The 14,168-nt window shown below is 45.7% G+C and overlaps 1 protein-coding gene and 1 long non-coding RNA gene across 3 annotated transcripts; one reads left to right on the top strand and one right to left on the bottom strand.

Annotated features, from left to right (window-relative positions):
• The first annotated feature begins 3,924 nt into the window (after nt 1–3,924).
• LOC146895199 (uncharacterized) lies at nt 3,925–6,315 on the top strand. Its single transcript, XR_015000945.2, has 3 exons — nt 3,925–4,096; nt 4,820–5,003; nt 6,150–6,315. It is a non-coding gene; the product is annotated as an uncharacterized LOC146895199 (long non-coding RNA).
• A 43-nt stretch (nt 6,316–6,358) lies between these two features.
• Med18 (mediator complex subunit 18) lies at nt 6,359–13,400 on the bottom strand. 2 transcript variants are annotated; one of them, XM_048434157.3, is made up of 3 exons: nt 13,181–13,400; nt 11,941–12,081; nt 6,359–7,529 (listed from the first exon to the last, which is right to left on the bottom strand). In XM_048434157.3, exons 2-3 carry the CDS (start codon nt 12,011–12,013, stop codon nt 6,976–6,978), a joined length of 627 nt encoding a protein of 208 aa, XP_048290114.1. In that variant the 5' UTR covers nt 12,014–12,081; nt 13,181–13,400; the 3' UTR covers nt 6,359–6,975. The 2 variants fall into 2 exon arrangements, with proteins under 2 accessions (XP_048290114.1, XP_048290113.1); XM_048434156.3 differs by having other exon boundaries at nt 13,222–13,399.
• Between the last annotated feature and the right edge of the window lie 768 nt (nt 13,401–14,168).

The following is a 14,168-nucleotide window of genomic DNA, read 5'->3' as shown; positions in this document are numbered from 1 at the left end:
TAAGCACACGCATGCGCGCACACACACACACACACACACACACACAATTTTAGGACTTAGGAAAGTCAACAGGAGAAACACAAAGGGAATCTTCAGGAATACAGAAAAGGACTATTTGGGTGATGGTGGCATATGCCTTTAATCCTAGCATTTGGGATGCAGGGGCAGGAGGATCTCTGTGAGTTCAAGGCCAGCCTGATCTACAGTGTGAGTTTCAGTACAGCCAGAGCTATATAGAGAAGCCCTGCCTTGGGAATAAAAAGAGAAAAGAAAAAAACAGAAAGGTTTGTTCAAGATGGATCATGGGTACCAAACACAGGTCACCTTCCCTGAGGGGAAGACTATTCTTTTTGTTGTTGTTGTTGTTTTGTTTTGTTTTGTTTGTTTTTCAAGACAGGGTTTCTCTGTGTAGCTTTGGAGCCTGTCCTGGGATTGGGAGCACAGGTACCAGACACAGAGGTCACTGGCCCTGAGGGGAGGTTTATTCCAGGCGGGGAGCAGGGGTATCACACTTAAAGGTTACTTGGAGGGGTGGAGACAGATGGAGTTGAGAGAGAGAGAGAGAGAGAGAGAGAGAGAGAGACATGAACGCTGTCACCATTATGGACTCGCTACAGTGGACATGTTGGGGACTCCTGGGATTCTAACTACTTAGGAGCTTAACAGAGAATGATCGGATCATGTGAGCCCAGGAGCTCAAAACCCTGTTTGTTCATTTGCTTGTTTTTGGTTTTCACCACCCTACACTGACTATCCTTAGTCAAAAAATCGAAACTGCTTTGAAATCCAAACCTTTTATTTTTCTAATTATAGAACACTCTCAAAAACCATTTAATTTCTTTTATTTGTAGGAGGAGGGCACACATGCCACAGTGTGAGTGTGGCGGTCAGAAGCCACATTGCAGGAGTCAGTTTTCTTCTGCCGTGTGGGCTCCAGGAACTGAACTTAGGCAGTCGGGTTTGGCAGGCAAGTGCCCTCACCTGCTGAGCCGTCTGCGTGTTGTGTTTCACACATCGGTGTGTGTGAAAAATAATGAATTATTTATTTGTTTTGTGTAGGGGTGGACATGTATGTGCTATAGCATGATTGTGGGATCAGAAAACAGCTTGAAGGACCTGGTTCTCTTTTTCCAACAGGTGGGGCCTGGGGAATCAAACTTAGGTCGCTAGCTTAGAGGAAAGCAACTTTACCCAGCGAACAACTTCACAAGCTAAATCTTGGTGGTGGTGGTTATTTGCTTCCTTGGGGTTTTGTTGTTGTTTGGTTTTTTAAAATTCTTATTTTATCTTAAAATTTTTATTGTATGTATATAAGTGTTTTACCTGCATGCACGTTCTGTGTGCCATGTACATGCCTGGTGCCCGCAAAGACCAGAAGACAGTGTCAGATTCCCTGGACCTGGAGTTACAGACGGCCATGAGCTTCCATGTGTCTGCAGGGGAACTGTACCTGGGTCCTCTGGAAGAGCAGCCATGCCTCTCTAACTGTTAAGTCATCTCTCCAGCCCTGTTGTTTTGCTTCTGAGATAAGATCTTAGCCCAGGTTCTCTTTGATCTTGCAACTCTCCTGCCTTTGCCTCCTGAGTGCTGGGATTAAAGGCATGTGCCATCAATGTCTAGCTTAAATTTATTTTTTTAACCGCCCCCCCAATACTTTTTGAGAAAGGGTCTCTTTGTTTTTTTTTTTAAATATATATAATTTGTTTTTTATTTTATGTTCGTTGGTGTTTTTCCTGCGTGTGTGTCTGTGGGAGGCTGTCAGAAACCCTGGACTTGGAGTTACAGACGGGTGTGAGCTGCCATGTGGGTGCTGGGCACTGCACCTGGGTTCTCTGGAAGAGGAGCCAGTGCTCTTAACCATGTCGGGCTATCTTTCCAGCTCCTGAGAAAGGGTCTCACGTACCCCAGACAGGACTCTAACTCAATGTGTAGCCTGGGAGGATGACCTTGAACTTCTGATCTCCTGCTTTTACCCCTCAAGTGTTAGGGCTACAGGTGTGCACCACCGCACTTAGTTTATGTAACGCTCTCCGTCAAATCCAGGCCTTCACGTCTGCCAGGAAAGCACGCTACCAACTGAGCTACATGCCCAGACCCGAAATGACTTTATTTTAATTCATGTGTGTGGGTGTATGCACATGTGCACACATGTCTGTGAGGGCCAGAGGTCTACTCGATATACTTCCTCAGTCAGGCTCCACCATATCATAATTTTAATAAAGTAAGAGCTATATGACATAAATTGATATTAAAACGAATGGGTTTGATTTCTCCCGTCTCTTCCAATAATCCAAAACAGTATCCGAAGGAGCTACTTATTTTGACGTTTATCCTAATATGTTTGTTTATTTGTTCCTTAAGTTAGTCCCATCATTTCGCACCACACTACCTAGGAAAAACATAGAAACAAGTACAGTCAGCTTGACAAAAGGCCAGCTCAGTGACTCATATCCTGTCCGCTGCTAAAGTTCAGCCCTGGTTCTCCATGGGCATCATCACTGTTAGGAACCCGTCACTGCGGAGAGCATCCTGGGCTAACTCCTCTCCCATTTGAAAGGAGAGCCAATTACCTCCCAGGTGCATGGAGACGCTCGCCTTCTTGGCACTCATGCGCTGGCCATGCCGCACAAACTCCACAGCCACAAAGAGAGTGGAAAATTCCATATACCCTTACTTCACATTTTTGTTTGTTTTTGTTTTACGAGACAGATTTTCTCTGTGTAGCCCAGGCTAGCCTCAAATTCAGAGATTTGCCTGCCTCTGCCTCCTGAGTGCGGAGATCAAAGGGGTTCACCACTATGCATGGCTAGTTTTAATTACTTTTCTTAAACTTTTATTTTATGTGTATTGGTGCTCTGCCTTGTATGTATGACTGTGCAGTATGTGCATGTAGTGCCCACAGAGGCCAGAAAGGGGCATTGAATTCCCTGGAACTGAAGTTAAAGTCATCTATGGGCCCTTGAGTGAGTACTGGGAATTGAACCTGGGTCCTCTGAGAGAGCAGCTAGTGTTTCTATGTGGGGAGCCATATCTCCAGCATGATACTTAGGAGTTTAAGACCAGCCTTGGCTACACAGCAAGTTCAAGTTTAAACTGAACTATATGAGACCCTGTCTTAAACAAACAAGCAAACAGCAAAACTCTTTGTTTCTGTCTTGTGCTGAAAAACGAATTCAAGGCCTTGAACATGCTCGGCAAGAGCTCTACCACTTGGGAGTGCCCTTATACTTTGGATGCTGAGACAGGTGTACTGCCATGAGTTCAAGACCAGCCTGGGCTGCAGAGTTCTTGATACCTTGCCTCAACAAACAGAATAAAACTCTTTCTCTGATGTGTGAGGTGTGTTTGTGTGTATGTGCATGTGTGTATTATTACCTATGATTGCAATTAAATTGTAGAAATGAGCAAAGTCAGACAGTGTGGATGACCTTGATTCACAGAGATCTACCAGTCTGTCTTCCGAGTGCTGAGGTAGAAGATGTGTACTATTAGGACAGGCAGGGATACACAGGGAAAACCTTGAAAAATCACACACATGCAAAAAAAACCTATTTTATTCATTTGCTTAATAACTGTCCAGGGCCACTCTTGAACATGCTTGGAACACAGCAGAGCATGAAACAAAACTCCTGCCCTCACGAACCTCACGATTTATTAGAGGAAGATGCGCATCCCCGTAAGTGAGGACCTGCTGGCACGAACAGTTATTATTCATGAGGGAGAGGGGGGAAAAACAAAGGATTTTTGCTATATAACCTCCTGGCCTTGAATTCTCACATATATGTAGTTTGAGACTCCCAAGTGCTGGGGTTACAGGTGTGTGGCCTTTGAAAGCTAAGTCTATTTTGAAGGAGAAAGCAAAGTAGGGGAGCCTGCCCTACTGGTAGAACTGGATCTACCCCAAAGCCAATAAAAACACCGCTCTGCCAGCTGCTGGCAAGTAACAAAGAAAAGCCCAATGGAATAGAATGGGGAGCTTAGGAAGGTCTGTATGCAGGAAGTTAATATGTGGTAAAGGTGATCACAAGCCACCAAGACCTGGAGAGATTGTGTCTCAGGCTGTGACAGAAACTAACTCACTATAGGAAAAAGAAAGGTGAGTCTCTCTGCTTGAAACCAAGCGAATAGAATACAGACTTCAAAAGGCTTAAAGGCTGAACCGTGAAAGCTAAAGCCATAAAGTTGGTCGAAGAAAACGTAGGGTGGACGCTAAGATGGCTCAGTGGGTGAAGTCACCACAAACCTGGCCCATACAGGGGAAGGAAAGAATAGGTTCCTGCAGGTTGCCCTTGGACTCCCACACTCAAGCTGTGACATGCATATGAGAATGTGCTCGCAGGCACACACACACACACACGCGCACACACAAATGTAATTTAAGAAAACAAGGCTGGACATGGTGGTGCATGCCTTTAATCCCAGCACTCCAGAGGTAGAAGTGGATCTCTGGTGAGCTCAAGGCCAGTCTTACTATCTGGGAAGCATGAAACCCAGACTGGGTTTCTTGAGGCTCTTCCTCCGAATAAAAACAGCAACAAACAAAAATCAATCCAACTCTGTGGTTATAAGTGGGAGAGAATGAAAAGTATAATTTAGGGCTGGATGTAGTAGTGACCATGGCACTCTGCGCTGGATGTAGTAGTGACCACGGCACTCTGGGCTGGATGTAGTGTTCACACCTGTGACCACGGCCCTCTGGGCTGGATGTAGTGTTCATGCCTGTGACCACGGCACTCTGGGCTGGATGTAGTGTTCACGCCTGTGACCACGGCCCTCTGGGCTGGATGTAGTGTTCATGTCTGTGTTCACTGAGCTCTAGGGGCTAAAGAGAAAGGACTGCCTCAAGTTCAAGGCCGACCTGGACCGAGAAGGAAGAGTCTGGAAACAGTAGGGAGGCTGATCAATATGGAGCAGTGCCTGAATCATCGCGCTAACACATCGCAACAGCACGTGCTAGCTTGCTTCCTGTTGCTGGGCTAAACACGATGACCAAAGACGACTTGGTGAGTGAAAGGCGTATTTCATCTCACAACCCCAGGTTAGAGCCCTTCACTGAGAACGCCGGGGCAGGAATTTAGAGGCAGAAACGAATGCAAAGATCATGGAGGGATGTCTCTTCTCTCTCTCCTTTATTTTATTTATTTATCTATTTATTTATTTGGTTTATCGAGACAGGGTTTCTCTGTGTAGCCCTGGCCATCCTGGAACTCTCTCTGTAGACCAGGTTGGCTTCACACTCAGGAAATTTAATCCTGGCCTCCCGAGTGCTGGGATTAAAGCCATGTGCCACTATGCCTGGATGAGGAACACTTCCTATGTGTTACAGACGGGCCTCAAATTTGCAGTCCAGCCTCCTGCTTCAGATGGAATTATGGAATTAGAGATGTGCACACCAATCTGGTTAGGAGTCTCTCTTTTATATTCTGTTTTTACTGCACGCGTCTGTATGCTAGGGCTTACATGTGGAGGTCAGAGGACATCTTGTGGGAATCAAGGCTCTCTCTACACTGTGCGAGTCCCAGTTATCAAACTCAGGTCGTCCTTAGGCTTGACGGCAGGTATCTATCTACTGACTGAACTGTCTTCCCTTCCCGTCTCACTCCCTTCACTCTTCCTCCTTTACTTCTTCATCCCTTCCCTGTCTGTAGTATGAGGGCTGGCTTGTTGGGGTTTCTGTCCCTCCCAGTAGGATCCTGAGTAAGACAGTCTATAGAGTGAGTTCCAGCATGGCCAGGGCTACACAGAGAAACCCTGTCTGTTTCCAAACAGACAAAAACAAAAAATAAAATAAAGTTTAAAAAAAATAAGAAAGAGGACCAAAAATTTTCCCGAGGGGGAAAAAAAACTATATGAATTCACATTCTGACCTCATCAAATCTGGGACTATGAGCTCCACCACCCACCTATTTAAGATTTACTTGTGTGGATGGGTGTTTTGCCTGCACGTGTGTCTGTGTGCTATGTGTGTGTCTGATGCCTGCGCAGTTCAAACATGGGCATCAGATCCTCTAGAACTGGAGTTACGGCAACCAAGTGGGTGTTGGGAATTGAGCCTGGGTCCTCTCCGCAAGAGCAGTCGGTGCTCTTTAACAGCTAAACCATCTCTCCAGGCAGTGGCTACTTAACCATTTCTTCTTACATTTCTTTAGGGTGTGGGTGTACATATGTGAAGGAGCAGCACTCACGTGTGACGGAGAGGACAACAATCTGCAGGAGCCGGGCTTCTACCATGTGAGTCCTGGAGAAGCCTCTGGCCCTCCACAGGTGTGCACACACATCACATACGATAATAGTGATATACTGGTAACCAGCTAAGAAGCTAAGTAATAATAATAATAAAAAGAATAAGGATCAGAAATCGTTTCTTTCCTGTCTTTATTACTATATAATACCAGCTCTCAATGCTGCTACAAACCTTATATATAAATGGCAAAACAAGACAAATAAAAACTTATGAACAAAACAAAAAATAAATAACAGAATAAGAAAATAATTTTATAAAAAAACAAAACAACAAAAAACAAAACAATGATTAGAGTTGTTTCGGCATTTTCCTCTGAAAAGCTAATTTAGTCCAGTTCTCTCTCTGAGCAAAGGGAGGACTTGACCAAATCTCCACATTATCCTGGGCCTTTAATCAGAAAAGACTGCCAAGGAGAAGACATAGTCGGGGTTAGTATGGACAGTCTTTAACACAGGCACTTAGCCGGACATGCAGGGGACCTGACTTCCAGGCTGGCTAGTGTAGTCAAGTTCCAGGTGAGCCAGGGCTACAAGGTAAGACCCTGTCACCAAAATAACAACACAAAACAACAAAATTACTAAATGAAGGAAACAGCTCAAAGTAACCAAATTCTCACCACCCAGTTTCCCGAAGGGAGTTCACCTGACTGGCAGCAGTCAACTGGGGCACTTGGGAGATCTTCCTGCCTACCAGCTGAGGACAGACCTCAAAGATGGACAGGTTTTTCTTAATCACATAAGCCTTTTGGGGTCTATCTTTTCCAGGTGAACCAGAGGTTTGAGTTGCTCGGCAAAATTCCTCATGTCGTCAGAGACCATGTCCTGCCCAGCGGGTGCCACGACACTCAATTCCACAAGATAGGAGAGCGACAGGGCCTCCGTGCTGTCTGTGTTCCCTGGGACCAGGATTCGGAAAATCTTGTACACCACAATCTTCATGATGCCCTTACGGAACAAGTGTCCTTTGGCGACAAACTCATGGTCCATGCGGAAGCCCATTTCCATCAGGAAGTCCGTGAGGTTCTCGGATGTGGCAATGTCCACACAGTTGCGCACCAAGGCATGGCGGTTCTTGTCTCCCATTTCTGGCTGTCCCAGGTAACGCAGGTGCCAGGGTGCCCCCGCCCTGTCCATGGAGCGCCGGGCCCTTAGAACGAATGGGCTGGCCTGCTGGCCCTTCAGGAGGAATACCATTTCGTGATCAAGGAAAGTCTCGGGCTCCATGTTGTCACACAAACCACGAAGGCGATGGATGAGACTTTCTAAACTGTGGTCTAAGACACTTCCTGAAGAGAGAAAAGACAATGAGCCCCGGCTTTCACTAAGGGCCGTGAAACTAACAAAAGATAAACACACACAAAAGAAATAGTTGTGGGGCTGGAGAGAAGGCTCAGCGGTTAAGAGCATTGCCTGCTCTTCCAAAGGTTCTGAGTTCAATTCCCAGCAACCACATGGTGGCTCACAACCATCTGTAATGAGGTCTGGTGCCCTCTTCTGGCCTGCAGACAGAATATTGTATACATAATAAATAAATAAATAAATATTTTTTAAAAAACATTTATTATGTATACAATATTCTTTCTGCATGTATGTCCACCATGCGGGCCCCACAGACTGAACTCAGGCTGTCAGGCTTTGGAGCAAGAGGCCTGTGGTGGTTGGAGTGAGAATGGCTCCCATGGGCTCTTATATTAAAAGTCTAGACCCTAGTCAATGGACGGGTTAGGGAAAGGTTAGGAAGCATGTCCTTGATGGAGGAGGTATGTCACCGGGAGCAGGTTCTGGGGGTTCTGAGTTTTCAAAAGGCTACACCAGACCCAGTGTCTCTCTCTCTGCCAGGAGATCAGGCTGTAGTTCTCAGCTACTGTTCCAGCACCTACCTGCCTGCTGCCATGCTCCCCGCCAGGATGATCATGAACCAACCCTCTGAAACCATGAGCAAGTCAACAATGAACGTTTTCTTTTTGGGGGTGAGGATGGGGTGGTTTGAGACAGGGTTTCTCTGTGAAACACTCCAGGCTGTCCTGGAACTCACTCTGTAGATCAGGCTAACCTCAAACTCACATAGAGCCAACTGCCTCTACCTCCCGAGTGCTGGGATCAAGGGCGTGCGCTACCACCGCCTGGCAAATGCTCTGTGCTTTCTTTTATAAGTGTTGCCTTGGTCATGGTGCCAAGCAAAAGAACAGTAACTAAGACATACCCTTATACACTAACCTGTCTCACTAACTACAGCTAGTTATCTTTATTATGGTTTTTCGAGACAAGGTTTCTCTGTATAGGCCTGGCTGTCCTGGAACTTGTTCTTTTTTTTTTTTTTTTTTTTTTTTTTTTTAAGTGTGCACCACCGCGGCCTGGCAGAAAGCACTCTTGTTTGTTTATTTATCATGTATTGTATGTCTGTAGGCCAGAAGAGGGCACCAAACCTCATTACAGATGGTTGTGAGCCACCATGTGGTTGCTGGGAATTGAACTCAGGACCTTTGGAAGAGCAGGCAATGCTCTTAACCTCTGAGCCATCTCTCCAGCCCCCTGGAACTTGTTCTTGAACTCAGGGATCCACCTGTGTCTACCTCTGGAGTGCTGGGATTAAAGGCATATAAAATCATGCCTGTCTTCTTGTTCTTAAATACAATTACATGAAAAAAAAAATTTGAATTTGATCCATAGGTAAAAGAATTTCATTTGCTGGAAGTCATTGTAGTTGACTGTAGATCAATGGCAAAGCACATGCTTGGTAAGCAAGGCCTTGTGTTTGATCATTAGCACTAAAAGGGAAGGGGGGAGGTTGTTGGGCTGGGGATGTAGCTTAGAGGCAGAGAGACACACAAAGCCCTGGGTTCAATCCCTAGAAGTATAAAAAAAATAAGATTAGAATAGAACAGTATTCTTTTTATTACCAGACATATGACACTCAGGAAGTGGAGGCAGCAGACTTGCTCAGGACTCAGGGGCTGGAGAATGGCTTAGTGGTTCAGAACTTGTACTGTTCTTGCAGAAAACTAGAGTTCAGTTCCCAGCACCCACATCAGGCAGCTCACAACTGTCTGTAACTCCAGGTCAGGGGCTCCAATGGCCTCTTCCAGCCTCAGCATGGACATGATTCACATAAACCTAAACTGGCAAACACACAAATACATAAAAAATATTTGCAAGGCAATGGTGCGCATGATTTTAACCCAAGCACATTAGAGGAGGCAGAGGCAGGTGGATCTCTGTGAGCTGGAGGCCAACCTGGTCTACATAATGAGTTCTAGGACAGCCAGGATTACACAAAGAAACTCTGTCTTAAAAAACAAACAAACAAATAAAAGACAATTGTGCAAGGCCAAAATTAAATGTTTATTCAATAGCGGTCTAGAGGAGCCAGTGTGATGGCTCAGTAGGAAGAGGTACTTTCTGCCAAGCCTGATGATCCGAGTTCAATCCTCGGGACCCACATCATGAAGGGAAAGACATGTCCCCTGACCTCTACAGGTGCGTTGTGGCATGCATGAGCCCCGTCCCAACCAATTAAAATGTAACAGAAAAATTTAATTAAAGACAGCCCAAATGACTCATCAGGTAAAGATACTTTCTGCCAAGCCTGAGGACTTGAGTTCAATTCCCTCTGACCCACACCGCAGTGGAGAAATGACTTACAAAATGTGCGACACCACTGGTGTAAATGTGCATACATACACATATTCACACACACACAAATTTAAAAAAACATTAAAGCCTGATTTTGTCCACTAAATCTATCACGTGATCTTCTAGAAAAGACCTGCAGCATTCCCTTTGGGTCTTGTTTCATCACTGGGCCCTTACCTCTGTTTTCTGGGCTTTAGAACACAGTCAACAAAAACAAAAAGTAACATCGTAGGGTAAAGTTGAGCACTCAGGAGGAAGAGGCTGGAGGATCTCTGTGAGTTCAAGGCCAACCTGGTCTACATAGGGAGTTCCAGGACAACCGGTCTTTTATTTATTTATTTTTTTTAATATACAATGTTTTGTTTCTATGTCAGAAGAGGGCACCAGATCTCATTACAGATGGTTGTGAGCCACCATGTGGTTGCTGGGAATTGAACTCAGGGCCTCTGGAAGGGCAGTTAGTGCTCCTAACTTCTGAGCCATCTCTCCAGTCTCTAGACCCTTGTCTTAAAAACCAAAATCAATCAAGCAAACAACAAATCACTCCCCTAAAAGATTCAAGTAAGTAGATATAACACTTGAGATACTTGATTCAGAGCAGAAATTTAGAAAAACAGATTCACCAGGTCCAAGTCTGCAGTTCTAGCCAATAAGGAGTCCAAAGCAAAAAACAGCATGGTCAGGGCTTGTCTACGCTATATAGCAAATTCAAGACCAGTCTGGGTAATTGAGATGTTCTGAACAGTTGTTTTGTGTGTGTGTGTGTGTGTGTGTGTGTGTGCTTTTTCGAGACGGGGTTTCTCTGTAGCTTTGGAGCCTGTTCTGAAACTAGCTCTTGTAGACCAGGGTGGCCTCAAACTCACAGAGATCCACCTGCCTCTGCCTCCCAAGTGCTGGGATTAAAGGCGTGCGTCACCACCGCCCAGCTCTCAACAGTTTCAATATCAGTACTCAAAACAAAACCCTAAGCCCCCAAAAAACCTATTTAAAGGCAAGGTCTCACCCAAGATGCTTTAAGGCCCTAGAACTTACTATGTAGCTCAGGTTAGCCCTGAACTCAGCAATTCTCATGTCTCAACCTCCTAATTGATGGTATTACAGACATGAACTATCACAAACAGTTTCACATATACACACACAGTTTTGTAAACAGGGTCTCTCTTTGTAGCCCTGGCTGTCCTGGAGCTCACTATGAAGACAAAAATGGCCTCAGTATCATGAGAACCACCTGCTTCTGCCTCCAGAGTGCTGGAACCCAAAGTGTGACCACACCTAGCAGTTTATCATAATTTCCAAAAGCAAACATACAAACAAACAAATAAAAAAAACCAATGTAAATTCTGTCATAGGACATAATTCTGTCAAGGCCATAAGGCCAAGTGAAGGAAGCCAGTCACAAAATCAGTTATTTCACTTCTACTAGGCATCGGGCAGCCAATATAGGAAACAGAGCGGGAGGTGAGCAGGAAGGGCTAGTGAGGAGAGAGGGAGAAGAAATAATGGCTACTGAGTTTTAATTTTTAAAAAAATATTATGTATACAATATTCTGTCTGTGTGTATGCCTGCTGGCCAGAAGAGGGCACCAGACCTCATTACAGATGGTTGTGAGCCACCATGTGGTTGCTGGGAATTGAACTCAGAACCTTTGGAAGAGCAGGCAATGCTCTTAACCTCTGAGCCATCTCTCCAGCCCCTGAGTTTTAATTTTTCAAGATGAAAGAGAATAAACGAATTGGGGTTGTGGTGGCCCATGTCTTTAGTCCCAGTACTAGGAGGCAAGAGACAGGAGAATCTCTGAGTTCCAGGACAGCCGGGGTTACACAGAGAAACCCTGTATTGAAAAACAAAAAACGAGCAAGTGTCGTGTTGCACATCTGTAAACTGGCAGGCACCTGAGGCCAGCCTGGTCTACTCGGTGAATTCCTGGCCACTGAGTCATCTTCCCGTGCTACCTCCTTTTAAACATAGTTACTTACCAAGCGATAGAAATTGTGTAGCTGTTTTTGCTAACTTTATCTCAACTTCCTTTGACCGGAAAACAGCAGGCTCCCTGGCTCACTTACCCTGCAGGAGGTATTCCATCATGTTAATGGTGCCCCCAGTGACTGGCATCATGGTAACTGGAGGGGCCTCCATGGCTCTGATTTGGCTCGAGAGGACAGAACTGGAAACAGATCTTCCGATCGGCTAAGCACGGGATACACCTGGAAGAATCACATTGCTCCATTCACATTCGTCCATGGAGTGGTTGGTGGTGTGGCCTAACAGATTTGCTGTCCCACCTGCCTTGAAATCAAGACTTGTTCATTCAGAACTTTGAACATCTGTTTGTTTTGGCTTTCCTTTCTCTCTCTCTCTCTCTCTCTCTCTCTCTCTCTCTTTCTTTCTTGTTTGTTTTTTCAAGACAAGGTTTCTCTGTGTAGCTCGAACTCATAGAGATCCATCTGTCTCTGCCTCCCAAGTTCTGGGATTAAAGGCCTGTGCCACCACCACCTGTGAACATCTGTTTACACAGCCAATTCCAAGAACTGATGAGGCAGAAACAGAGAGTTATGGCCACGGAAACCCGGCATAACCATCCAGTCTCGAGTGCTGAACCTTCTAAAAGATTCTTCTGTAAACTTGTAAACTTTTTCTTTCTTTCTTTTTTTTTTTTTTTTGGTTTTTCGAGACAGGGTTTCGCTGTAGTTTTAGAGCCCGTCCTGGAACTAGGTCTTGTAAACCAGGCTGGCCTCGAACTCACAGAGATCCACCTGCCTCTGCCTCCCGAATGCTGGGATTAAAGGCGTGCGCCACCACCGCCCGGCCATCCTCCGTAATCTTGAGGCAGCTGTGCAACCTCTTGTTCGGGAACCCACTGTCTGTCTCTTTTTAAATAAGACCAGGGGCATTTAACCACTCAGCCTTCCTCCTCCAGCTACGTGGCTCAAATGAAAACAACTGACATACAACTAAATTCAAAAAAAGGTGAAGTCACCTTGGGCTACACAGAGAGGCCCCGTTTCGAAACAAATAAGAAACAAAAGCTGGCCGTGTTGGGGCACATCTGTAATCTCAATACTCGGGAGCGGGAGCTGAGTTAGGAAAGGCTACAAGTTCCAGCCAGCCAGGAAATAAAAAAAAAAAAAAAAAAAAAAAAAAAAAGATCTAAAAGCGACCTAGGGACCTCCACCTCGTCTACCCATCATTCTAAGGCGGACGCCACGGAGACTCAAGGAGAGGCGCCAGGGTACATGTGGGGCTCCGACTAGAACATCTTTTCAAACGAGCCAGGCGGGAAGCGTGAAGTTAAAGTGATTGTACCGGTTCTTCAACGCGGGGATCCTGGGCACGTGTGCACTTACACTAGCAACACGGCTCCGTGCACGCTGCAGCTCCTCGCAAAGCTGGAAGTAAATCCACGCGTGCACACTCGCAAACCATACTCCCCAAATACCCAAATCTCGCCGGCGAGGACGCAGCCGAACCTCCGTACAGACTGCCTTCCACACTTCCGACAGGAAGCTGATGGACAGGAAACCTCGCCTCTGCAGCGGGAGAAGTACGGGTGCCGAGAGGGCAAGGAAGGCGTCCGCTTTCTGGCACCAGCGGGCAAGAACGCATGTGCAAAGTGCAGTACTGCGCTGTGATGGGGTCCTATTATAGAGTGGTGCACTGGGAGGTAGCTACAGGGCTTACGTCATAGGACAGCTCTAGGATTAGTTGTTTTTTTTTTTTTTCCTTCCCCCGGCTTCGACTACCTGAATGTTTTGATTGGATGTCTCGAAACTAATTGGATACTATATTTAAATTGTGAACTCAGCCACTGGGGGGAGCGAGGAGGGGAAGAGTCGCATTGAAAAAGAAGAGTTGTTTTAAATCGGAGACACTATAAGATGCCTAAAGGTGACGAAGCGATGATGCGCTCCCCAGCTAAGCATAACATCGTGACATTTTGAACCTCAGTGGTAACTCTTTATATTTTGTGTGTTTTCAAGAGTCTGGAGAAATGGCTCAGTGCTAGAGCCTTCCCCGGCATGTGCAAGGCTGTAAGTTGAATACAGAACAACAGCAAACTTGTTCAATTTATTGTCCCGACCTCAACTTTAAACACAGGGGATCAGGCAAGTATGATTCTGAGATCCTCAGACAGTAAGGATCTCTCCAGCAGAGCTGTTCAAGACTTAAACAACATTGTGAGACTTCTCAAAAATAAATAAAAAGGGGCTAAAGAGGTGGCTTAGCAGTTAAGAGCAGTTGCTGCTCGCGCAGAGTTCCCCAACACCCACTCAGTCATCAGAAATTCTCCTCC

The sequence above is a fragment of the Myodes glareolus genome, chromosome 3 (genome assembly GCF_982192425.1).
Source record: "Myodes glareolus chromosome 3, mMyoGla1.1, whole genome shotgun sequence".
NCBI classification, from domain to species: Eukaryota; Metazoa; Chordata; class Mammalia; order Rodentia; family Cricetidae; genus Myodes; species Myodes glareolus.
Note: the sequence above shows the minus strand (reverse complement) of the source record. Positions and strands in the feature narration are given on the sequence as shown.